We start from the raw sequence: 27,545 nt of genomic DNA, 5'->3' as shown, positions 1-27,545 counted from the left end.
GAAATGCTTACCTGTGCCATCCAGGTGCCCCTAATTTTTGACATGTTAATTACTGTCTTTCTTCCTGTGGATCTCTTTGGGTTTATCTTGTTTGGCACTCTGATTCCTGGACCTGAATGTTCTATTTCCTTCCCAAGATTTAAGTTAAGTTTTCCGCTTTTATTTCTTCAAAAATATTTCTCATATTTCTCTCTCCCTTCTCTTTTTCAGACCCCCCATAATGCAAATATTAATAAATATTTATTAATATTTAGGGGTGCAGGAATGTTGTCCCAGAAGTCCCTTAAACCATCCTCATTTTTAATCATTCTTTTTCCTTTTTGCCATTCAGCTTGGGTGGTATCAACCACTCTCTCTTCCAGATTCTGATCCATTTTTCTGCATTATTAATCTGCCACTGATTCCCTTTAGTGTATTTTTCATTTTGGTTATTATATTCCTCACCTCTGAGTGGTCCTTTTTTATATCTTCTAGCTCTTTGTTGATGTTTTCACTGTGTTTATCCATTCTTCACCTCAGTTCGGTGAGCATCTTTATTACTTTTGTCTTTATCAGGTAGATTGTTTATTTCTTTTTCATTAGTTCTTTTTCTGAGGTTTCATCTTGTTTTTTCATTTGGAACATAGTCCTATGTCTCCTCATTCTACCTGTGTTTGTTTCCATGTATGAGATAAGCCACATCTCCTAGTTTTGGAGGAGTGACCTTACGTACAACATATCCTGTGGAGCCCAGAAGCACAATCCCCCTGGTCATCAAAACCAGGTATCTCCTGGTATCCCCTCCAGGGGTATCCCCTCTGTGGGTTGTGTGTGCCTTTCTATTGTGACTGGGCTGTGATGGCTGCAAGTACACTGTTAAGTAGGAGTGTCCCTAGCATGACTGGCTGAAATGACCAGATGCAGCTGCTACCAGCACACTAATGCGTTGGGCTGACTCTCTGGACTGGAAGTCAGTTTGGGGTTGCTGGTCCAGACCATACCCACACATTGCATGCAGAATGGCAGGTCGTCTTGGTGGAGGACACCCAATGGTGCTGTGAGGTAGGAGCCATTTGAGGGGGGTATGTGAGATAAGCTGAGAAGCTGTTTGAGAAAGTCGCCTGCTTGAGGGGGGAAACAATTTAGGGGTGCAGGAATGTTGGGGCATGGTGAGTGGTACTAACAAAGCAGATGGAGAATGTCAGAAATGGTACCTACCAGCACCAGGCCAGCTAGGTGGGAGAGTAAGAAAAATGGCACCTACCTGCATTTCTGTTTCAAGATAAAGTTCCTACAAAGCCCTGCCCCTTCAGCACATGCACTAAAAAAGGCAAATAAATCTTCATATATGACCCAGGAACTTTTCAAACTCCTGCCTCTTGGAGTGAGTGCATCTGTGCACAGACTACTTTTAAGGATAGAATTTCGGATTTCAACAGCTCTTCTGGAGTTAAGCTATGCTGAGGCCTTTTGGGAGCTCATCTTCCCAGTGCAGGTTCCCAGGGTGGGGATGTCCAATGTGGGGCTTGAAATCCCTTGCTCCCCAGGGAGGACTTCCACATTTGTGATATCCCTTCTGCTTAAGGGTTACCACACTGGGGGTGTCATTCCTGACTGTATCATATCTCTGTGCCCCCTCCTACCTATCTCAAGTGGCTTTTTCTTTATATCTTTAGTTGTGGATTAGCTGTTCTGCTAGTCTTCAGGTCATTCTGAGAAAGAGTAGTTCTATATGTAGTTGCAGTTTTGGTGTGTCTATGAGAGGAGGTAAGCCCACAATCTTTCTACTCTACCATCTTAATCTTCTTCAGATCTCATCATAGGTATTTAAATAGCAAATCATGATAGAAAAATGTAACAGCCCTAATAAAAATTTTATTAAGATCTACTCAAATATTAAAAATTTAACTTTGTGCTAAAGTTCCAATTCACTTTCTTAAATTAAAAAAAAGGTAACAATAATTTGGAATTTGCAGTTCTGAAAAATGTACTTGCCATGACAAAATCTAAAATCTTGTATAAATCAGATCAGTTAATTATTCTAACTCTGTATTGAATACAAATAGCTCCCCAGTTTCCTTTGTGATTTGCATAAAAGAGAACAGCATTTGATTAAATATGGAAGTGTGTTCAATTTACTGTGACTTCAAATTTTACTTTATAATTGTATGTGCAAAAGTGATTAAAGGCATCTACACTCTAATATAAATGTTATTTACAAGTGAAAATTTTTAATTCCTTTTTGTTTCCTAGATACCTTGGCTCATTACACATATTTAAAAGGAATCACTGATGCTTTAAAATAAATATTTTCTGTCTACTTACAAATCAGTTAATAACACTCTACTTTTTATCACAAGTTTCCACATTCAGGATACATTATTTGAAAAGTTTAATGTGCCAAATATTCTTCAAGTAGGAGAGCTGGCAAAGAATTCAATTGCAAGTTGCTTACCCAGAAAATGAGAATTTATAGATACTATGATGAACCATAACTTTCAGAATGTAAATCTACCCATGTCAGAATGTATAAATGAAATTTAGCAGTAATTCTGACTTTGTGATAATGACTTCACAGTAAGGGGTGCCTAGGTGGCTCAGTGGGTTAAAGCCTCTACCTTCGGCTCAGGTCACCATCCCAGAGTCCTGGGATAGAGTCTCACATCGGGCTCGCTCTTGGCTCCATGGGGAGCCTGCTTCCCTCTCTCTCTCTCTCTCTGCCTGCCTCTCTGCCTACTTGTGATCTCTAAATAAATAATTTAAATAAATTAAATAATTTAAATAAATCTTTAAATTAAAAAAAAAAAAAAGAAAAAGAGAAAAAAGACTTCATAGTAAGCCGCATGAAGAAAGTAGCTATCTGGTGAAGCCCATACCCACTGAGTTGTCTGTTCCACTGGTTTATGCTGGTTCTTTGTTTCTATGAATTGTAAAATAAAAAAAACTTAGAAGAAAAAGACTTTCTTCCCACAGATGTGGATGAGTTCATTTTAATACCGATCTACAACCCTCTATTATAAAATTACTGGCTTCTAAAACAATTACTCCCTGGAGATAATGGGGTGAAGCTCACTGACATTTGCAAGTGAAGTGTTCAGTGATACAAGAGGATGCATAGTCATCGTAAAGCACCAATTCCAGAACAGGCACCGAGCTGAGTCCTTTAAAATAAGTATTATGTCATGTCCGCCTAAAGGGTAGAACAACATGCCACCCCCAATATGTCACTTTGGCATAAGGATTCTATTGAGTTGAAAGTAACTGAGAAGAAACAGGTAAGAGAAAAGCTCTCTGCAAACTACCCCGCCCCCCATTTACTTAATTTGTAAAAGCGTCCTCCCTGCCCCTTTATCAGGAAGGACAGAAGTAATCACCAGAGACTAGTCTAGATCCTTACCAACATGGAGATTGCACTAGATAAATGAATCTACATAACAGATCTTACTAAGCAGCCCTACCTACTACTCGTTTCTCCAAAAATTTGCCTTCCTATAATTTGCCACCTCTAGAAGCTCAAAGTCAATGCCTGGCATGTCTTTATATGAATGTTTCCCTTTGTCTTGTCCCTTCTCTACAAAATTACTGGTCTTTGCCAAGATGCAATATAAATTCAAATTCTAACCACCTGTTTCAGTTCTTCACAATGAATACTCCCATGCATAAGCTATGTTAATAAACTTATGTTTTTTGCTTATTACCCACCTTTTGTCAGTCTAATTTAAAGGGCCCCAGCCAATGAACCCAAGATGGGTAGAGGAAAGAAGTTTTCCTCCCCTACATGCCATGAACTTAACTGTACCATTTTCCCTTCTTTCCAGAGGAGGAAAAAGAAGTTCAGGGAGATTAAATAAATTTCCCACACTTACATAAGTGATAGGGCCAGTGTCTGACTCAGAGTCTGAAGAACTCCTAAACATCCTATCAGTATTTCTCAAAATGTAGTTCATGATCCACCTACGTGAGAATTACTTTAGATGTCTATTCAAGTACATAGTCCTAAGGCCCACTGAATAACAATTATTACCACAGAACCAGGAACCTGCACTTTTAATACCTTCTCCAAAATAATTCTAATGCTCAATAAAGACTGGTAACTACCAATATACCATAGTAGCTTTATATTTGATTAATTTTTTTATTTTGATGTATTCCTCTTATAAGACACAAGGATATGACAAAATTCAACTAAGATGCCAGCAATTTAAAATGTTATAAATAACTGAAAAAATTTAAAGCATACCATTTCTCCAGGCTTTTACCATACACTACTTATTTCTATGGCCACCAGGGAAATCAATGGGCACACTACAGGGGCAGATAAAATAATTAGTTCAGATAATAATTCCCTCCTATTTATAGTAAGCTGATCCTCCATGTGCCTTAATGCTAATCAATTTTGTATTTCATATCATTTATCGAAGAGTTTCAGAAGGAAGATCTTAGAACCAACTTCGTACCCTTCAGCAGTTATATTTATAAATATTATAATTCATTCCCCCCCCAAATATGGCATGTCTTTATATGAATGTTCAAATACTATGAGACTTTTGAACCTTTTAAAAAAAAAATCCGTTTATTTGAGAGAGAGCAAGAGAAAGAACACGGTGGGGGGGGGCAGGGAAAAGCAGACTCCCTGTTGAACAGGGAGCCCTACATGGGGCTCCATCCCAGGACCCTAGGATCACCAGGACTCAGGATCATGATGTGAGCCACAAAGGCAGTCACTTAATCGACTGAGCCACCCAGGCGCCTGAAACTGCTGAACCTTATTCAAACATGATGCTGGCCTTTCTCCTTGGCATAGGTTTAGTGCTATAATCCTAAAATAGCATATACCCCCGCTCACTTCTGGGGAAATCAAACATGTAAATCACACTTAGAAAGGAGACTGTTAGTGACTGAAAATTTTTCAATACTGGCCAGTCCAATAACATGCATTTAGTCCATTGTACTACGAACTCAAAGATGAAATGGACAAGAACCTTGTCCTCCAAGGACTTGTAACTTCTGGGGGGGGGCGGATCAAAGCCATTTTCAAATGTCTCTAAGGTAAGGCAAAAAGCATCTTAATTGCTTTAATTAAATGTAAAATGTGCAAGAATGCAAATGGAAAGTAATTAATTCAAACTGAAGAAAATGGAGAAAGCATGAAGAAAAAGAAAGCATACGAACTGGGCTTTGAGGACAATGTATTTCAATTGTCAAGGGCTGAAAGATGAAATACAATCTTAATTGAAGGAATATTAGGAGTGATGTATAGGGTAGCTGTAAAAGCTCATGGGGGTATAGTTATGGAAGACTGAGCAGTGCTCTGGGGATGAAGCACAGAACATATGTAAGGAAAAATGAATACGGATAATTAAGAATAGGAAACTAAGAGACTTTAGAGCCACACTAAGAAGTCTATACTTTGTTCTATAGAACATTAAGACTCCTCAAAGATTCTGGAGCAGGGAGAGTTTATATTTTTTAATGTAAACTAAACAACAACAAACACAACAAATTTGTCCTTTATTCTTTCCTAGCATTAACATATAGTCAGATAAATAAGGACAAATATTGCAATGATGGCAACAGGAAAGAAAGATGTAAGAAATATGGCTAAGACTGATAGGATCTAATGTGAAGCCTGACAAGGAAAAGTCAAAATTAATCTCAAATTGGATGACTGGAATTACAAATACTATTAACCACGACAGAAGAGACAGGAGGAAGAACACATTGTTTGCTTTCCAAACCTTTAGGTGGGTTGAAAGCAAGAAAACGTGAATCTGATTTTACATACGAGATTAAGATGTTAGAATATACGTCGTTTTAAAAAGGAACAACAGGGGCACCCGGTGGTTTAACTGGTTAAGTGTCTGTCTTGATCTGAGCTCTGGTAAGAGTAAGAGTAAGAAATGAAAAGAAAAAGAATAAGAAAAACAAAACAAAACAAAACAAAAAAACCAGTAGGCCCCAAATGGAGTCACCTGTGCTGAGTCTCGCGCAGCAAACAAAGATTTAATATCTAATCTAACTGTAGTTTCAGCCTCTCCCAGAAATTTGACCTTTAACCAGTCAATCTGGAATTACCTCATCAGCACCAATAAAGTATTCTGCCCGACAGACCCCTGCCATTCCCCCAAAAGAAGATGACCTTGCCTGAAACAATCTAACAATCCACTCTGTTTTAGAAACTCCATCCTCCTATCCCTACTCTCGCTTCCTTCTGCCTATAAAGGCCTTTCATTTTTTTTACAATTCCTCAGAGCTCCTATTTGCTACACGGGATACTGCTGAGCTCATGATTTGAATAAAGCCAATTTGATCTTCAAGTTTACTCAGCTGAATCTTGCCTTCCACTAATATTCAGGAGACACTGATTAAAATGATATAGAGTTTGAGATAAGCAAGACCAGAAAACTTCATCAATCACCTGCAGGGGCACCTGAGTGGCTCACTGGGTTAAAGCCTCTGCCTTTGGCTCAGGTCATGATCCCAAGGCCCTGGAATCGAGCCCCGCATCAGGCTCTCTGCTCAGCGGGGAGCCTGCTCCCTCCTCTCTCTGCCTGCCTCTCTGCCTACTTGTGATCTCTGTCTGTCAAATAAATAAAATCTCAAAAAAAAAAAGTATCACCCACAGAGATATGATGGATAGGCAAAGCAATGGAAATGGCTGTAGTGAAACAAAAGCATGCACATCATCTAAGAAGAAAATAGGGCCAAAGGTGAACCCATGAGAAATAACTTACATTTAAATGGTAGAAGAAAAAGGAGAGCAGTAAAGAAAACTCAAAAAAAAAAAAACAAAACAAAACAAAAAAACCCCACAAACAAAACAGAACCCAAACAATAACAAAAGCGAGGAAACTACAATGTTTCAAAAGCCAAAAAAGAGAATTTCATGAAAACTGAATGGTCAATAGTGCTAAAATGCTGCAGTGAGATATGAGTAGATACAATGACCCTAAGAAGAAATCACTCAGTTTAGAAATTAGAAGGCCATTATTACAGGTAAAACAATGCATCTACATTAATATTTGCTTTAAATAATTCAAGATAGATATTTTTAACAAGGCAAAGGAATTATAACTTTCAAACACTATTAAAAATTCAAGAAATCTTCCCAAATGATAAAAAGCTAAATAGAAAAGATCACTTTCAAATAAAAATGGAACCACATAATGGGATAACATTTTTAACATTTTGAAAATTATTCTGACTGAATTTAAGTAAATCTGTAATCCGTAATACTACAGTGCTTTCCAAAATAAGGAATAAGCAGCATTTGCATCTGCAAAGTATGTCAGACCTAATTTAACCTCAAGAAACTGACAAAAAGGGGGTCCCCGGGTGGCTCAGTGGGTTAAAGCCTCTGCCTTTGGCTCAGGTCATGATCCTGATCCCAGGGTCCTGGGATCAATCCCCACATCAAAGAAATCTCTGCTCAGCGGGGAGCCTGCTTCCCTTCCTTTCTCTCTGCCTTCTTATGATCTCTGTCTGTCAAATAAATAAACTTAAAAAAAAAAGAAAGAAAGAAAAGAAACTGACAAAAAGACTTTCTCCTTGACCACACTTTAGTCCTGCTTCTTTGAGGCCTCCTTTCTACTAGGCCTCCAACTTGGCCCCCATCCAGTCTTTTCAGATCCAGTCTTAGCAAAGAATCCTGCCAAGTTGTCTGCCTACCCTTGATATCTGATCAAGTTCCTCAAACCCCACCTTTGATGTGTAAGTTCTTGGCTTGCCTTTAGGAAGAATTCCCCTTACCCTTGACATCTCCTCTGACCACCTCACCTCACTCCCTGGCTACAGCTCCTTATCTGTCCCTGTTTTGACCCATCTCTCTCTAGACTACTAGAGAGACTACAGACTACTGTAGAAGTCTTGGATTTAAGTCTTCCTTATTACTTTAACAAGTGTCAGAATAATTTTTTCTTTAACACAAATCATTAAAGGGGAGTACTCACACTCTTAGCCAGTATTAACAGAAAAATAATTTACCATACAATCAAATATGAAACCAAAAGTTCGGCAAAATATACATAATACTAACAATTTAAATATTAACGTTAAGTTAGAGCTTACTGTGAGTATAAAAAAAAAAAAGTCCCTAATTTTTTATGCAAAACAATTTTTTTAAAGAGGCTTCCTATCAAAAGTAAAGACAAGGGCACAGAAAAGTAGTAAAATCAAGTTCATTGCCTATTCATGCCAGAATCTGTTGGAACTTCTGGTAAGAATGGAATGAAAATGGGCAGAAAAGTAGCTGCTGTATAATTAATAACCAGTCCTAAGTTCCATAAAGCAACAGATAAAACAGTACTTGACACCCAAGGTACTCTATTCAGTCAACAAATACTTATTTTTAAGGCTTGGCACAGAGGGAGAGAGAGGAAAGAATAATATAGATTCTATGATTTAAGAGAGATGACATGTACACAGGCTCCCCACTGGGCATGGAACCTGCTCAGTAGTCTCTCTCTCCTTCTCCCTCTGCCCCTCCCTCACCCCTACTCTCACTGTGTCTTTCTCTAAAAAAAGAGAGATGACATGTGCACATAAATAGAATGCTATAAATAATTATAATAAAAGGTGGAAATTGGTAAGCTCATCCAAGAAGGGTACAAAAAAGGTGTTATGATAGTTCAGAGGAATGACAGATGATTTCCCACAGGAGGGAAAGAAAAGGTTTCATGGAAACAAAGGGGCATGTGATTTAAGTCTTCAAAGATGACTAGGATTTATGGAGAGAAGGAAAGGAAAAAGGATTCCAGTATTAAGAAACAGCATTAGCAAAAGCCCAGTGCAGGTATTTTTCTGTACCTACAGGAAAGAACAGTAGAAATTAACACTTAAGGCCTATATAGTAGTGGGTTCAATGATATCCCTCAAAAATTCATGACCACCTGGAACCTCAGAATATGACCTTATTTGGAAATAGGGTCTTTGTAGATGTAATGAATTCAGCACCCTGAATTTAGGCTGGGGCCTAAATCCAGTAACGAGTGTCCTTATAAGAAAAGGTGAGGACACAGAGAGATACAGAGAAGGCCACTGGAAGATGGGGGCAGAAAGTAAAGTTAAATGACCGCAAGCAAAACTTGGGGTCACCAGAAGCTGGGAGAGTCAAGGAAGGATTCTTCCCTGGGCCTTCAGAGGAACGTGTTACCACCTTGATTTCAGTTTCCAGAACTGAGCTAATTTGTTAGAATAACTTTAGGAAACTAATACCACTTGGTTATGGACAATAAGTAGAGCGCTATTATGAAATAGTGTGAAATTGGTTTCTGCCCCCGGCTCCCGGCAATATTTGGTCTTTGACCAAACTCTTTTAACTTCCTGAGTGACAAGGTTTCTGACAAAGTCATCCTAAATCCCTTGTAACTTCCTAGGTGATAGCAGTCTTTCATTATAATGCTTGTGGTGGACTCTTGGTGGGCTTCTGGAATGGGGCTGGTGACCAGAAAGGCCAAGCCATAATTAGAAACTTGGAACTTGCAGCCCTACTAGAGACTGGAAATAGAGTTAATAACTGATCATACCTATATGTGATAAGGCCTCCATAAAAATTCCAGAAGTATGGGTTTTGGAGAGCTTCTGGATTGATGAACATCAACATCCATGCCAGAAGGACTGACGCATCCCAGCTCCGGTGCCTGGGACCCTTCCAAACTTGCCCTATGTATCTCTTCATCTGGCTGTTCATCTGTATTGTTTTAACACAATCCTTCTTATATATATTAAGTCAGTAAACATAAACTGTTTCCCTGAGTTTTATGAGCTCTTCTACCAAATTATCCAACCCAAGGAGGGAGATCATCTCATTTAGAGCTGGTTGATCAGAAGCACTGGCAACAACCAAGATTTGTGATTGGCCTCTGATGTGGGCAGCAGATAGACTGAGCCCTAAATCTGTGTGGTCTGTGCTCACTCCCAGGTAGACAGTATGTAAGAACTGAACTGAACTGTAGAACATCCACTGGTATCTACAGAGCATTGGTGAATTGCTTTGTGTGGGGGAAACTCCCACACATATGAAGCACAAAAGTATTTGGTGAGTAGAGAAAAGGAGTTTTCCTTTTCAGCTATGTACCAAGTGTTCCAGTACTTTATTTTTTACACTTTGGAAGAAAAAAACCACTGACAATAAAATTCTCCTTACTAGGCATATTGTCATATAACCAGGCAACTGTATTAAAAAGTGAATAGAAAACAACAAAATGCCATTACTTACAATGTGTGACTCCAGCTAGAGTTTGGTAGAAAGTGGGAGTATCACTATCATCAGTGAGGGTCACATAAACACCTCCAGATAGTAGCCAACGAGAGAAGGTAAAAGCATCTTTGTTTAGAAGAAGCCAATTTCTAAACTTTTCATAGTTTACCTTTTCACCCTAAAAGGAAAAAATACAAACCCATAGATTTAGTCAAATTTTACCGTATCTTGCTTAGAACTTGCACAACCTGAAATTTACAATTCATTGACATTTACCTTTCTACTATCTACAAAGGAATGATTAATCTAAATAACACTACAGATTGTATACCTGGAAATCAAAGTGCTTTCAAAAATACCTGTACTTAAGAACTTCTATTTCCATAAAATCTATTTGCTAATTGTAAATTATTTTATCAATTCATTAAAGCAGTGCATTGTTACTAATAAGCCATATTTTATTTACTAAGGTATATCCTGAAATCCATAAGCTGCATTTTTTCCTATATTTAAGAAGGCTAATTTTTTACTTGCCTTATCCCTCTTCTTCAGCACCTGAATCTGTCATAAGTAGCATTTTTAATTAAGTATGTGTGGTATTCAAATGCTCTTTTAAATTTCCAGGGCAAATTTAAAACAACTGTCCTGGGGCCCTCTTACAGAAGGCATCATTGAAAACATGTATTCATAAGTCAACTAGAATACAAAAAGAAACAAGTAGATTTCTATTTCTTTGCTTTCTTGTCAAATATTTTGCTTTCTAAATCCTGGATTAAAAAAAGTATCTGGGCTGAGAAAGAACATCATATAGCTATGTAAATCAATTTCTTTGCCTGGGAGACAAGAGGACTTAGGGTGAATGAGGGCCAGATGTTTCTATGGAAAAAAGAGAGAAGCAACCCACATGGAAATACAATGAAAACTGACATTCAGGAGCCTATCGGGCCTAATCCTGATAGAAATATTAAGGGATACAAATAACTCATAACCTAAAAGTGATATATGGTAGAAATAATTTCTACATTATTTGGAAGCATCCTATTAAGTACAGTAATATACTTCACGTAGTAGTTTCAGAAGATTTAACAGTATAACCCAAATCAAAACAACACTGAAAGTCTTGTTTTTCTGAATGGAAGAAGGTGGCATTCAGAGCTGCTGCAGGGACATGAGAGGACATTGCCAGCATGTGCAGAGATCAGGGATCACACCCATATTCTTTCTCTGTTTCCCACATTTAGTCTAGAAAGAGGATTAGCAGTATATATCCAAAAGCTTGCACATATTTTTATACATGTTAATGTGTAAATTGGGATGAGTTTTAAAATCAATAGTGTCCTTCAGTTATAACTAGCAGGTTTTTTTTCTTTCTTTGTAATACATGCAGGTACATCTTCTAATCGATGGGATCTTAGATACAATGAAACAAGTAGTATCAATGGTTTCAGTGAAGCTAAGATGTTATTGTTATAAAATGCACCCTTACATACTAAGAAAGAAAGAAGTTGCCAATTAAAATAGGCACTTCTACCACCTTCCCATATAGTCAATACTGCTTTCAATTCCCTAAGCACTGTTCTAAAATTTTAAATAATATTTTTAAGTAATGTCTATACCCAACATGGGATTCAAGCTCACAATCCTGAGATCAAGAGTCACAACTCCCCCCAAATGAACGAGCCAGGCAGCCCTAAACATGTTTATATTAATTTAATCTTCAAAGTAACCCTCTATAGGAGATACTACTATCATCCCTATTTCACACAAGAGAAAACTGAGGCATTAAAAAGTGAAATATTTAAGTTACACAGTGACAGGGATATGACTAAACCCAGGCAGTAAAAAGTTTCTAAGCCTAAGTTATACATCACACTTGGTGGCTGACTTAGTAAAATATGAAGTAATCTCAGAACTCCAACTATCCATTCAGATCACTGCAATCCTGGTAACACCCAAATTCCATCTGTTAAACCCAACTTTTTATGTTTTTGAGTCATGGATGTCTTCTAAAAAAAGGCAGCAAACACGAAGTTTCCTTTTATAAATTGTCACAATAGTTTAGGGGAAAAAAATTCCAATTTAACATAGGGCAATTAAAAATAACAGGCTCCTGAAACTGATACATCTTTAAAGAACAATATAAAATATGAATTTCCACCTTAAAAACTGACAACATAAGAAAATATTCAGTAAGAAAAGAATACAACAACTCCTACATGGATTCCTTTATAACTTCATCAAGGCTAATAAAAGCACAAGACAGAAAAAGCTGAAACCCATTCCATGTCACTTAAATCTAGGTACTAGGTCCACAGTGCTTCTCTTTATAGTTTTGGGGATTTTTTGTTGTTGTGTTATGGGAGGTGTTGTGTTATGGGAGGTCCAAATATATCTATTCTAATATGAGTATTATATCATATATACTTATACTGAAACATGGTTAACTTGAAAATCAAGGGTTTGGACATGATAATCAGTCAGATTACTCAGAAATTACATCAGGTTAATAGATCAAATAGTTGAATCAGATAAAAAATTAGCACATTTACCTTGCTGTTTTGGTTTTGGTTTTTTTTTTTTTTAAACCAATCACAAGCATCTAGTGATTTAAATAACCTCTTCATGAGTATTCCAAAACTGGGGACTCTCATTTCTTTGATCTTTCCTCTTCCAAAGATCTTGTCCTTCTTACAACACTTAACCGCAGCCTTAATAACAGTCTTATGATCTTTTTATTATAGTAACTGTTCCCTTTCCATTAAATGCAATTTTAAACATTCCACTTCCCCCCTTACAATATCCTCTTATGAGCCAACTTCTTTCAGTATCCTAACTCCAGTGATTTTTTTAACTCCACAGGACCTACACCAGTGACCTTCCTCTACACTGCCAAATCTAATAACCACTTCTCAATGATCAAAGGTCAACTCACTTGACCTTTCAGTTTATTTGGTGTAAGTACTCCTTTCTTTTAAAACACTTTCATCACTTGGCTTCCAGAGCACTATTCTCTTGGTTCTCCTCACAGGTTATTCCTCAGGCTCCTGTTTTGATTCTTCTTCAACTCATTAATCTCTGAACATTGGAGTACAGGACTCAGTCTTCCAATCTGTTTTCTATCTAAATTCACTCCAAGATGATCTCATCCTCAACTGTAAGCCAACAAATCCTACCTCATGAATGCTAAATTATATATCAAAAAGGACAACTGACATCTCCACTTTAATGTCTAAAGTGATTTTCAAATTTAATTATGTTCTTAATCTCCCTTGATATCAAAACCCCAAACTTTTACCTCTAATATATAAGCCATAGTAATTAAATGAAGTTCCATTTACTTCATAAATCAAGCCAAACACCTTAGTCATCTCCTCTTCTCTCTCTACCACAGCCCATAATCAATACAAGAAAAATTCCTGTCAACTCTCTCTCTAAAATAAATGCAGAATCTGAAACCTCATCACCTCACAACTATACCATGATCTACATGACTACCACCTCTTACCTGGATTATTCAGATACCTCAGGTGGTCTCTGTTTAGCCTACCCTCTACAGAAGAGCCAAACTGATCATGTTTTTAAAAACCTTATGTTGGGGGGCGCCTGGGTAGCTCAGTGGGTTGGGGCCTCTGCCTTCAGCTCAGGTCATGATCCCAGGGTCCTGGGATCAAGCCCCGCATCGGTCTCTCTGCTCCACAGGGAGCCTGCTTCCTCCTGCCTCTCTGCCTAGTTGTGATTTCTCTCTGTCAAATAAATAAAATATTAAAACAAAAACAAAAACAAAAACAAAACCTTATGTTGGGGCTCCTTGGCTCAGTTAGTTAGGTGTCCTACTCTTGGTTTTGGCTCAGGTCATGATCTTGGGGTCATCAGATTGAGGCGGGTGGGCTCTGCACTCAGTGGAGCTTGAGATTCTCTTTCTCCCTCTCCCACTGCCCCTCCCCTCCACACTCTTTCTCAAATAAATAATCTTAAAAACAAACAAGAAAACAACCCTCATGTATTCATTCCTCTGCCCAAAACCCTCCAGTGTTTTATCTCACTCAGGGTAAAAGTCAAAGAACTCACACTGTCCTACAGAGCCACATATAATCTCCCCACCTCATCCCACCCCATCCTTCCCCAACCTCTGTAACTTCATTTCCTACTATTCTCTTACTCTACGGGAGGTTACTTGTTGCTTGGACATGTCAAACACGCTCCCCACTCAGGGCCTTTACTGTATTCTCTTCTTGAAAAATGCTTTCCCAGATATCTGCAGGTTGTATCTCTCATCCTTTAAATTCTTGGTTCAAATGTCACTTTATCTGACAAGCCTTTCCCAACTACCCTAAACAAAATAACTCCACTCAGCCACCTCCTGCCTATCTCCACCTATCCCCCTTATAAAATGCAGGAAACCAAACCTTTTGTAACAAACACACAGAAATGCTGAGTAAAATGTAACACCATAAGTGACCAAAAACCATACCAGCGAGCTCAAAGCAAGAAAGGGAAATCTCCAGGTGCTATCAACACAGAAGAAACTCAAAGACAGAATAGTGAAAAGCTAAAGCTAGAGGGTCCAAAGAGACGTTAGAACCACATATATGCATATGGCTGGAGTACTGACAATCAGTGCCTACACAGTTAGGAAGGTGACTAAATTAAGCTGAATAAAACTATGAGCAGCAAGGGGCTGTCCTATCTGTGAAATGCAAATGAGTCAAACAGCCAGCCATAAGAAATACGCAGCACTGAGTGTGCTGCAGGAAAGGATCAGAAAATTCTAAAAGGGTTTTTACTCTACCATCTCTAGGGACTTTTCCCATATTAGCAGACCGATGAAAAGGGTAGGGGAGGTGGGGTGGAGAATATGCTCTGTTAAAGATATGCTTTTTTTTTTTTATTGTTTAGGTTTTCTACAATAAAAATATATTTATGAAAACAGAAAAAAATAACAAGTTTTTCAGACCCAAATATTTCACTATGCAAATCCGTTAAGTCAAATGAATGATAAAATAAGCCTTGACACGTCCCAGAGTAACAGATGGCTCAAGGCCATTTGTACAATGAAAAGCAATGACACTACAATGTGAGCAATGCTCAGCTTCCTGCAGATGACCAGTTGTGTTGGTGTCAGAATGTAAGAGTGTGTTTCATTATACCGTAAGTACAGACACTTCTTTAAAGCAGAATTGGGAATTTTCAGATTCACAAATAACAGCATTAGTTAAGTGTCATGGACCTCTGAGCACAGCACATAAACCGTTGAAACATCAACCATTAAAAACAAAAATGTCAATAATATGTTGCACATAAACATCTAAGAATTAATACTTTGTAATAAGCAGAGATGAAATGTAAATCTTTAAATATACCTCTGAGAAACACTTCCTGAGTGTATCTGGGACTTTACCATCCACCACATGGAGCATTCTTTCCATTTCTTCCCGTATAACATAGCTCCCAGATTCACTTGCAAAAAGACTAAAAATGTCTAGGAAAAAAAAAGAATAAATTAAACTTACCATGGCTTAGATATACCTTGGTAGAAGTAGGAAAGGAAGAGAGAGGTAAATATTACTGAGTGATTACCAGTGCCAAACACTTTATAAATATATAATTTAATTTATTCCTAAAAAAAAAAAAAGAAAGAAAGAAAGAAAATGAAAACCAGCAATACAAATTAAAACAGCAATGTGGTATCTTTTCAAACACAGCACATTTGCAAAAACGTTTAGGTGTGACAATACTAAGTGTTAGCAATAAACTGGGAGAAACAGGAACTATTATACAGTTACTAAGAATATGAATTACTGCAACCACTTTGGAGATTCACTTGGCCAAGTCTAGCAAAGGGAATATATGCTAGAAATTCAGATTCTAAGCAACTCAACTTCCACCCTTGAGAAACTTTCACACATGTGCATGAGATACAACAATGTTCACTGGAGTATTATCAGTAATAGCAAAACTCAGAGGGAAAAAAGATAAATGTCTATCAATAAGAAAATAGGTAAACTGAGATATACACACACTATGACATATTATATAGCAGTTAGAATAAAGGAAGTAAGTATTTCAAGATGGATAAATATAAAAAATATTCAGGGAAAAAGCAAACTGCAAAATAATCTGTATCGTATACCATTTACTTAAAAAAGTTTAAAATCTGAAAAACAGGTGATGATATGTTTAAGGGTTTCTACAACATCATAACTATATAAAGACCTACATGAGGAATGAAAGAGCACTGTATTCATCAGAGTGGTTACCTCTGTAAAGGGAAGAATGGGGATAGAACCACGGAGAGATAACAGAGAGATAGCACCATGCTTTGGCTGTAATATTTTATTTCCTAAAAAATAAGACCTGGAACAAATATGATATAATGTTAAGAATAAAGCTTGGTGGATGTACATATTATATGTATGTTTGAAGTATTGCTGTTACGGATTGAACTGCATCTCCCAGAAAGATATGTTGAAACCCAACCTCCAGGTATTTGTGAATGGGAACTTATTTGGAAAGGTAGAAGATAGAAAGAGAGAAGAGACATTCCATTCCTCTGAAGGCATGGTGGGTTTCACTGCCTGCCTTCCTGCATCCCATTGCAAATTTTCTCAGATGGATTATCTGCTCGAGTGCTTTGACCACCTGTATTGGGTTGAGCTGTGTTCTCCACTAAAGACGGTAAAGCCCAGTACCCATAAATGTGACCTTATTTGGGAGAGGGTCTTTGCAGATGTAATCGAGTTAATATGAGGTCATCACGGTGGGCTCTAATCCAACATGACTGACTGTAAGTGGAGAAAACAAAACACAGTCAGAAGGAAGCCATGTAAAGACAGGCAGAAATTGGAGTGATGCAGCTACAAGCCAAGGAACATCCAACATGACACCATGAAAAGTCAGGAAGGAAGCATTCTTCTTTATAGGTTTCAGAGGGCGCAGGGCCCTACCAGTATCTTCAATTTGGACTTCCAGTTTCCAGAACTGTAAGATAGTAAGTTTCTGTTGTTTTAAGCCACTTATGAAAGTCTGCAGCACTTTGTTAGGGCATCCCTATAAAACTAATACAACAGTATAATAAAAATAAAGAGGGGCGCCTGGGTAGGTGGCTCAGTCAGTTAAGCATCTGCCTTCAGTTCACGACATGATTCTGGGGTCCTGGGATCAAGCTCTGCATTGGACTCCCTGCTCAAAGAGGAGTCTGCTTCCCCTCCTCCCTCTCCCCTCTGCTTCTACGCTCGCTTGCTCTCTCTCAAATAAATAAATAAAATCTTTTTTTAAAAAATGAAAAAAATTTAATATATGCTTATGTCTGTGACCCTCTAAAAATGTTATTTTTAATTACTGGCTGCCTGGAGCCTCTAGTATTTGTTTGTTGGTAGAGGGATGCTAATTTGAAAAACCAGGATCACAGTTAAATTCTAATTGGGTTTTAAGGATACGATCAGTATCTTAACTGTGATGATGTGGGTATATATGTGTCTAAACATATAAAAATCTACACTTTATATATTTTGCATTTTATTTTAAGTCAATTACACCTCAATAAAACTGTAAAAAAGCAAAATGATTTAAAAAAAAATACAAAAATTCAGGGATTTAGAGATCTGGGGGAAGCAGTCAGAAGGCAGGTTAGAAAAGGAAGATGGAAGAGAGAAAGACCCAACATCCAGTGGCCAAGGATAAAAACCTGGGAATTCTTAGAGCAAAATGTTATATGTATATCCTATGAAACAGAAACACTTGCCTTTACTTCCACTGGGAAACTTATTTTTCTTTTTTTAAAGATTTTACTTATTTATTTGAGAGAGTGAGTGAGTGAGAGAGAAGAGAGCACAAGCCTAGGAAACAGAGGGAGAAACACGCTCCCTGCTCAGCGTGTTTGGGACTCACTCCCAGGACCCCAGGATCATGACCTGAGCTGAAGGCAGAAGGTTAACCCACTGAGCCACCCAGGTGCCCCTTCCCTGGGAAATTTTCAATAAAAACCTGAAAAGAAACCCACCTTCATTAGCAGTTGTTTTCCATTTTTCCTGTCGTCCACCAGCCCTTGGAAGTCACTAATCAACTGTGTCTATGGATTTGTTTAATCCAGACATTTCATATACATGTAAAATTACACACTATGTGGCCTACTGTGACTGGCATTTGTAACTTTAACATTGTATTTTCAGGTTAATCCATGTTGCAGCATTAATTTGTACTTTATTCCTTCTTATTGTCAAGTAGTGTATTATCATATAGACATATACATTTTGTTTATGGTGAATGCATCAGTTGATGGCCACTAGGGTTGTTTCCGTCTTGTTACTATTATGCACAGTGCTTCTGTGAATGCTCAGGTATATTTTTTTAATGAAAACATTTTTTTCAATTTTCTTGGATATATACATAGGAGTGGAATTGCCAGGTCATATGATAACTCAATGTGTAACAGTTTGAAGTACTATCTAACAGTTTTCTGAAAGTGACAGTCCTATTTTACACACCCAACAACAACGTATGAGCGTTGCAACTTTTACATCCTCACCAATCCTAATCTGTCTTTTTTGTTTCAGCCATTCCGGTAGATATGCACTCTAATTTTAATGTATCTTTCCCTAATACCTGATTATGTTGAGCATTTTTTCAAGCGCCTATTGGTCACTTTTGTATTTCCTTTGGAGAAATATCAACTCAAATGCTTTGACCGTCATCAGAATTTTCAGGTAAATTATTCTACACACCAATGTAGTATTATCACTCTGAGATAATAAAAGTGCTTACATTTTGCTTTCTCTTCATCTCTGCCTCTCGTAAGAAGGACAAGTCCAACGATTAAGTTATTGAAGTGCAGTCCTTTGGATGTTCCACCAAAAGAACAGTAGATCACCTGGGAAAAAAATGATAAAGCCAACATTAGATGTTTCAGTTGCTGAGGAATTTGAAGCTGATATCACCTTTAACAAATCTTATCTCCATCTCCAAGTAAGGCTTTGGTAAACTTCAGTGCAATGATGTTGTTTCTTTCTCTTCTTCCTCTCATACATCTTGTTACTGCACTAGCTAAAAATACACTGTATCTATTCTAAGGTACATATATCACTGGCTCACACACTGAATATTCTTTCTCTATGGAGTCCTTATGAAGGCTAAAGAAAGAAGATAAAGCTCCTCCCCCCATCTTCAAAAGCCCCAATGATGTGATAATAATTTTGTATAATTATAGAATTTCCTTCAATCTCTGTAAAACTTAAACACATTTTTATTCAAAAGATGGACGTTCTCTAAGTGAAAGTTCAAAAATGAAATGGCAATCATATTACAGTATATATATTTTTTAATTTGACAGAGATCACAGTAGGCAGAGAGGCAGGGGGGGGGGGGAGGCAGGCTCCCTGCTGAGCAGAAAGCCCATAGCGGGGCTCCATCCCAGGACCCTGAGATCATGACCTAAGCTGAAGGCAGAGCTTTAGCCCACTGAGCCACCCAGGGGCCCCTTTATTACAATATATAAATGTATCAAATTAACAAGTTGTATACCTCCGATTTACACAATGTTACATGTCAAATATATTCAATTTCTTAAAAGTAAAATATAAAGACTTCTATTTATTTATTTGAGAGACAGAGCACAGAGGGAGGGAGAGGGAGAATCAGATTCCCCAGTGAGCAGAGAGCCGGATGCAGGGCTTGATCAGAGGACCCTGAAATTACGATCCAAGCCAAAGGTTGACGCTTAACCCACTGAGCCACTCAGGTGGCCTAAAAAGTAAAATATATAGAGACCACAAAAGACATTTTTTATACTCTTAGAAATGAGTATTATGGTAATTAAAAATAAAAAGAGCTATGCATAAAAAAGGGACAGCAACAACAATTACAAAAATTCATTCATTCGACAATTCTTTATTGAGTCCATAGGGTGATATTGTGATATAATAAGAAATATGTATTTGGTGTTATCCCAGGTTCCTGACACAAGAGCTTCTAAAAATCCTTCCTGAGTGATGTAGATGAAAGGAGCATCTTTTCTTATTCATCCAATAAGCCCTGTTCATTCACATGCTAATGAAGTGACTCCAGGTGGGCCTAATTTACACAGCCTCAAAATGTCAGTTTACCAGTCAAGGAAAATATGTGATTAGAGGGCTGAAATATTCAGCTTCACTCCCAAAGGTCCGGAAACAGAGTTAATCACCAATAACCAATCAACAGCCAATTATTTAATCAACCATGCCTACATAAGTGAACTTACAATAAAAATCCCTAAACCTGGGCACCTGGGTGGCTCAGTCAGTTAAGCATCTGCCTTCAGCCCAGGTTGGACTCCATTCTCAGCGGGGAGCCTGCTTCTCCCCCTCTCTGCCATTCCCCATGCTTGTGCTCTCTGACTCACTCTCTCTGTCTAGTAAATAAATAAAATTTAAAAAAAACAAAAACAAAAACAAAAAACCCTACACCACAAGGCCTGGAAAGCTTCCCAGTTGGTGAGCACTCACGGTGCTGGAAGGGTGGACCCAGAGATGGCATGGAAGTTCTGCATCTTGTCTTCCTCCCGGCCCATCCACATCCCTCATCTCCATGAGCAAAGCTTTCCATTTGGCTGTTACTGAGCTGTCGTCTTTAAAATAAACTGGTAACAGTAATTAAAGTGTCTTCCTGAGTTCTGTGAACCATTTCTAACAAATTACCGAACCCATAGAGGGGGTCAGAGGAATCTTAGATTTACAGCCAACTGGTGAGAAGTAACAAAGGTCCAGGACCTGTGACTGGCATCTTAAGTAGGGGGCAGATCAAACCTGTGAGGTCAGCACTAATTCCAGGTACTCAGTATCAGAATTGAACTGAATTGTAGAACATCTAATTGGTGTCCAGAGAGTTGAAAAACTGACTGATAACAGGGGAAAAAACCCACAGTTTTGGTGTCAGAAGTGCCATATCGTTTAAAACAACCAAACTGACCTAGTACTTGCCATGCAGAATTTTTGTCAGTAAAATGCATGATTAGAGAGTAGTTCAAACCTGAAGGAATCTATAGATTCAATGGAATCCTTATTAAAATACCAACATCATCTTTCATAGACCAACAACAAACAATATTAAAATTTGTATGGAACCACAAAAGACCCCCCACCTATCTCCCAATATTCAAAGCAACCTTGAGAAAGAACAACAAAGCCAGGACTCTCAGGTTTCAAGATATATTACAAAGTTAAAGTAATCAAAGCAAAACAGTATTGGCATAAAAAATACATAAAGATCGATGGAACAGAATAAACAGCCCAGAAATAAACACATACTTAAATGATCAATTTATGTATGACAAAAAAGGAAAGATTGTACAATGAAAATATGACAGTCTCTTCAATAAATGGTGCTGGGAAACACTGAACAGGTCTGGGAAACTAGACCACCTTCTTACACAAAACACAAAAATAAAATAAAAATGGGGCGCCTTGGTAGCTCAGTGGGTTAAAGCCTCTGCCTTCAGCTCAGGTCACGATTCCCGGGTCCTGGGATAGAGTCCCACATCAGGCTCTCTGCTCAGCAGGGAGCCTGCTTCTTCCTCTCTCTCTGCTTGCTCTCTGCCTACCTGTGATCTCTGTCTGTCAAGTAAATTTTAAAAAATAAATAAATAAAATAAAATAAAACAAAACAAAATAAAATAAAAATGGACTGAAGATTTGTATGTGAAACATGAAACCATAAAACTCCTAAAAGAAAATATAGGTAGTAATTTCTTTTGACATCAGATGTTGTAACATTTTTTCAAGATATGTTTCTTTAAGCAAGGGAAACAAAAGCAAACATAAAACTATTAATATAAATATTAATAATATATTTATAAAATATAAATAATATGAAACAAAAATAAAAATCTTTTGCATAGAGATGGAAATCATCGAAAAAATGAAAAGGGTATCTACTGAATGTGAAAAAATATTTGAAAAATAATGTATCTGTTAAGGGGTTAATACCCAAACTATATAAATAACTTTTATACAACTCAATACAAAAAAAAAAAAAAAACCCAAATAATAGAATTAAAAAATGGACATGGGGCACCTGAGTGGCTCAGTCAGTTAAGCACCCGATTCTTGTCAGTGTTGTGAACTCAAGCCCCACAGGTTGGGCTCCACAATGGGCATGGAGTACTTAAGAAATAAAAAGGCAGAGGATCTGAATGGACATTTTTTCCAAAACAGACATACAGATAGCCAAAAGACACATGAAAAGATGCTCAAGATCACTAATCATCAGGGAAGTGCAAAACAAAACCACAAAGGTATCACTTTACACCTGCCAGAATGGCTAGAATAGAAAACACAAGAAATAACAAGTGTTGGTGAGGACTGGAGAAACAGGGAGCCCTTGCACACTGTTGGTAAAATTATAAATTGTGCAGCCCCTGTAGAAAAGGGTATGGAGGCTCCTCAAAATATCAAAAACAGAAATACCATATGATTCAGTAATTCCATTACTGGCTACTTACTCAAAGAAAATGACAACACTAATTTGAAAATATATATCCACCCCTATGCTTATTGCAGCATTATTTTTATGTAACCCAGGTGTCCACTGATAGATGAATGGATAAGGAAGATGTTGTATGTGTACACACACACACACACACACAAATATTACTCAGCCACACAAAATGGATGAAATACTGACATTTGTGACAACACGGATGGAGCTGGAAAGTATTATGGTAAGTGAGATGATTTCATTTATATGTGTAACCTAAAAAATGAAACAAATGAATAAAACAAAAAGCAGAAACAGACCCACAAATACAGAAAACAAACTGAAGGCTGCCAGAGGGGCAGTGGGGGGAGGATACACAAAATGGGTGAAGGGGAGTGGGAGATATAGGCTTCCAGTTATAGAATGAACAACTCATAGGGATAAAAGGTGCAACATAAGGGATACAATCAATAGTACTGTAACAGTATTGTACAGTGACTGATGGTAGCTACACTTGTGAGTACAGCATGATGTATAGAGAAGTTAAATCACTATGCTGTACACCTGAAACTAATTATTTTTTAAAGATTTTATTTTTATTTATTTGACAAGAAGACAGAGAGCCCAGGCAGGGGGAGGGGCAGAAGGAGAGAGGGAGAAGCAGACTCCCTGCCCATCAAGGAGCCCCATGCAAGACACGATCCTAGGACCCCAAGATCATGACCTGAGTAGAAAGCAGTTGCTTAACCAACTGACGCCACCCAGCCACCCCCACCTGAAACTAATTTAACATGATGTATCAACTATACTTCAATAAAAAAAGAATTAAAGAAATAAAACTTATAGAGTCAATATGAAAGGTGAAAATACATTATTTATTAAATGGTATTTACAAATATTATTTAGTAACATTCTTGATGCCAAAAACTCTCCATCTCTGGTGCCACTGACAGAAAAGTCTAGGAAAATGCCTAGGGAGATGGCTTCAGATCAGAATACAAAAAACATTTATAAAATCTTAACAGATATACTCTATGGAATAACTATTTTTAGTTGGACTCTGCATAAACTGAAGGAAGCTAACAGAAAACACCCTCTATCCCCGAGGCAGGAATAGAAAACATCATAGACCTAGACCTGTAGAGATTCCCTACCCCTGGGAGAGAGGTGGAACCACTGAGAAAGTCTCTGAGAATATACTGTCTGCCTAGAACTGAAACAGATAAATGGAAAACAGACTGTCTCCCACTCTAGCACCCTCACCCACCCTCCGACTGTGTTAGCAAACATTGACAATAAATAGTATCAGTCTACTGCTGGGAAGGGAATATTAGGGACAGAGACCCTCTCTGAGATACTGTAACAACTAAGAAAGTAAGATCCAAAGTTGAAGGTAGAGCAGACATTAGAAAAATCCTCTGGTGGAGAACCTGGGAGGCTCAGTTAAGTATCTGACTCTTGATTTCACCTCCGGTCATGATCTTAGAGTACTAGGATCCAGCCTTGGGTCCGGCTCAACTCTCAGCAGGGAGTCTGCTTGAGATTCTCTCTCTCCCTCTACTCCTGCACAGTCTCTCTCAAATAAATAAATAAATCTTGAAGAAAAGGAATGGAAAAGGAAAAAGAAAAGGAAAGTAAAGAAAAGAAAAATCCTCCGGCAAATGAGATTTTACCCTAAAAAAGGTAACTCTAAACTAGAATTTGAAACCTAACAGGCACTGTGGGTGTCCAGCAATACAAAATGTAGCTCAATGAGACTGACTCAACTGCCCATGCTAAAGACATAGCCAGGCATAAATATTACTGCCCTCAGTCTCTACTGTCCCGTATAAAACACCCATCTTTCAACCAAATTATAAGTTCTACAAGAAAGGAAAGAAAAAAACCACCCTGACAAAGGAGAATCAGGGGAACACAGAGTTCAATAAACCTTTGGAATGGCTCAAAAGTAAACTCAAGAGAATCAAGCAAGAGACTGTCCAAAATGAAACAGAGGGGGAAATATGGGTGAGCAGAAAGGAAAAAAAAAAAAAAAACAAAATCCAAGAGCTGTGGAACAATCAAGTGATTTAACACACATGCAGCTGAAATCCTAGAAGTGAAAGAGAATGGAGCAGAACAAGTATCTGAAGAGATAATAAATGCTGAGAATTTTCCAAAACTAATAAAGACACTAAAACCACAGGCAGAAGCTGTTCTGAGAAAAGGCAGGATAAATTATACCTCTGACTTCCCAAAACCAACTACAGAAATCATAGTCAAACTACTCAAAACCAAAGATAAAAAGAAAATCTTTAAGGCACCGATAAGAAAAAAGACATACTACATTAAGAGAAGCACTTCTCATTGAAAACTACGCAAGCCAGAAGAAGTGTAGTGGCATGTTTACCACACTAAGAAGAAAAAACTGAGAATCCTATACTCAGAGAAAATATCTTTCAAAAAGAAAGGTCAAATGGACTTTTTCAGGAAAATTAAAAAAAAAAAAAAAGAAGTCCTTACCAACAAAGCTGCACCACACAGAAGTGGGAGAAAAGTACTTTAGGCTGAAGGAACTACAATACCAAACTAGATACATGTACCTACATGAAAACAAAAGAAAAAGAAATGGCATAAAGAAGGTACATATAAGTATAGTTTTTTTCTCATTTTTAATTGCTCTAAAAGATAACCGGCTGTCTAAAGGAACAGGAGTAAAAATATAATGTGTTCATAGCATGTGTAAAATTAAAACACATGACAATAGCACAGAAGATGGGAGAAAGGAACTGGACACACACTGTTGCATTCCACACATACAAGGGTATTTCGTGTATCTCCATCCTTACACTGCCACTCAGCAAGAAACTACTTACTAAATCACCGCACTGTAGTGTTTAACCCAACATTAACTCATTATTTTTATAATTATAAAAACAACAGCCAATATTTAAGCACCTGCTATGTGCCATATAACAGTGGTGGTAAGTGCTTTAAGTATTAAGACTCAAGACAATTCCATGAGGAAGGTATTACTGGTGTCCCCACTTTGTGGTTGAGGAAAACTAGAGCCCAAGGAGATGGTCCAGTCATACATTAATGAGGTGGCAGAGTCAAGATTCAAAACCTGGGCAAGAAGGTTCCTGAAACTGAACTCTTAACCACTTTGTAGTTCTATAACATATAACATATAACATATAACATTTATATACATTCTTTAGTATTACATGAAATGAAAGCCATTACCAGCAAGAATTATACCATTTTGGTGAAATCTATTAAAAATTAAACTACAAAATCCCAAATGATCACAAACTTAATGCATAAGCACTTTATTTTTGGCATCCCTTTTCCCACTGCTTTAATTTGATGATGAAGGCTCTTCATTTCCAACCACTTAGCTGACTTTAATACAAAGACATTATAGCAAGGATAAAGTTAATCAAGGAATTTGGGGTAAGATATGATTTTCAGTTTTGCAAGTACTTCTAAAATACAGAAGATTTTGTTATGAATACGCTTGGTTAGAATGCTGAAACATACTGGTAACCTCCTTCCCAAAATATAAGAACAGTAATAACCTTCCAAAGCTACCGAGTTCAAAAGTTCATCTGACAGATGAGGAAAAGAGGCCCAGGAAAAGCAACATATTTCGTGAATTCTAAGGCATATGTATTTCCACCTTTTATTAATATTTCAGAAATCATCATGCATCTAATGTATCTAATGTGTATTATCTTTTCTTTATCCCCAAAAAGTTATTTTTAAAGCACTAGTTATTTGACAACTGACAATATGACAATACTTTAACATTTATGAAATGTTAAGAGCAATGCTCATTACTACTCAGCTTTGTTTTTAGGACTGGTCAGAGTAGGTGTGCACAGGATAGAAAAGATATGACTATTTGTGACCAAAGGGTTAGGGATAGAATGACATATGTGACTTTTGGGCTAAAATACCTAATTGCAGGCAAGAGACCCCCTCCCTGGAATGACCATCTCTCCCCCTTGGTGATTTATAGAAGCTCTTTCTGATATGCAGTAAAATGCCATAAGAACTGATACTGCCTGGAGGTTGAACCAAACACAAAGGAACTGTTACAGAGAATCACCTAACTCCATCAACAGAATTTTTTTTTTTTTAAGATTTTATTTACTTATTTGGTAGAGATCACAAGTAGGCAGAGAGGCAAGCAGAGAAAGTGGGGAGGAAGCAGGCTCCCTGCTGAGCAGGGAGCCCGATGTGAGGCTTGATCTGGGGCTTGATCCTAGGACCCTGAGATCATGACCTGAGCCGAAGGCAGAGGCTTAACCTACTGAGCCACCCAGGTGCCCCCATTAACAGAATTTTTATGAGTGAAAAATAGCTTGTGTTATCTCAAGCTTCTATTTTAGAGGAAACATGTTACAAAAGTGTAATATCATCTATACTGACTCACACAGTATTAAAAAAAAAAAAGGTATAAAAGCTAAAAGTGGGGAAAAAAAACCCCACATTCTTTCCCAAAGACTCTGATACCTTGAGTCTACCAATCTGTAAGCCTAAAATTGTCTTCACAGTTTAATGACAAATACATAACATGAATACACAAAATGAGTCACACTGTATGTCGGTGAGGTTCAAAGAATAATTCAAGCACACGATAAGACCCACAGTACATAATCTATGAAAACATGAAGTATTTATTTACATAAAACAGTTAATACCCATAAAACTTCCAATATTGCTATTCAGATGCAAACTCTGATTCTACATATGTGTTGAAAAGATTTTTCCTTTTATTTATTTTTTTTAAAGATTTTATTTATTTATTTGACAGAGATCGCAAGTAGGCAGAGAAGCAGGCAAAGAGAGAAAGAAGTTAGCAGGGTCCCTGCTGAGCAGAGAGCCTGATGCAGGGCTCCATCCCAAGACCCTGGGATCACAACCTGAGCAGAAGGCA

The 27,545-nt window shown here is 37.6% G+C and overlaps 1 protein-coding gene across 3 annotated transcripts in view; it reads right to left on the bottom strand.

The window, feature by feature from the left end:
* Window positions 1-27,545, bottom strand: part of USP32 (ubiquitin specific peptidase 32) — a 238,765-nt gene that overhangs the window by 90,667 nt on the left and 120,553 nt on the right. For all 3 annotated transcript variants that reach the window (XM_045070181.1, XM_045070182.1, XM_004747234.3), the window contains exons 3-5: window positions 18,938-19,043; window positions 15,538-15,656; window positions 10,196-10,355 (exon numbers count right to left, since the gene is read on the bottom strand). In XM_045070181.1, coding sequence (XP_044926116.1) covers window positions 10,196-10,355; window positions 15,538-15,656; window positions 18,938-19,043 — 385 coding nt within the window. The remainder of the gene's footprint in view (window positions 1-10,195; window positions 10,356-15,537; window positions 15,657-18,937; window positions 19,044-27,545) is intronic.

This window comes from Mustela putorius, unplaced genomic scaffold (assembly GCF_011764305.1).
Source record: "Mustela putorius furo isolate JIRA1106 unplaced genomic scaffold, ASM1176430v1.1 tig00003962_pilon_pilon_pilon, whole genome shotgun sequence".
Taxonomy (NCBI): Eukaryota; Metazoa; Chordata; class Mammalia; order Carnivora; family Mustelidae; genus Mustela; species Mustela putorius.
The sequence above is the reverse complement of the archived record's forward strand: the minus strand, read 5'-3'. Positions and strand labels throughout refer to the sequence as shown.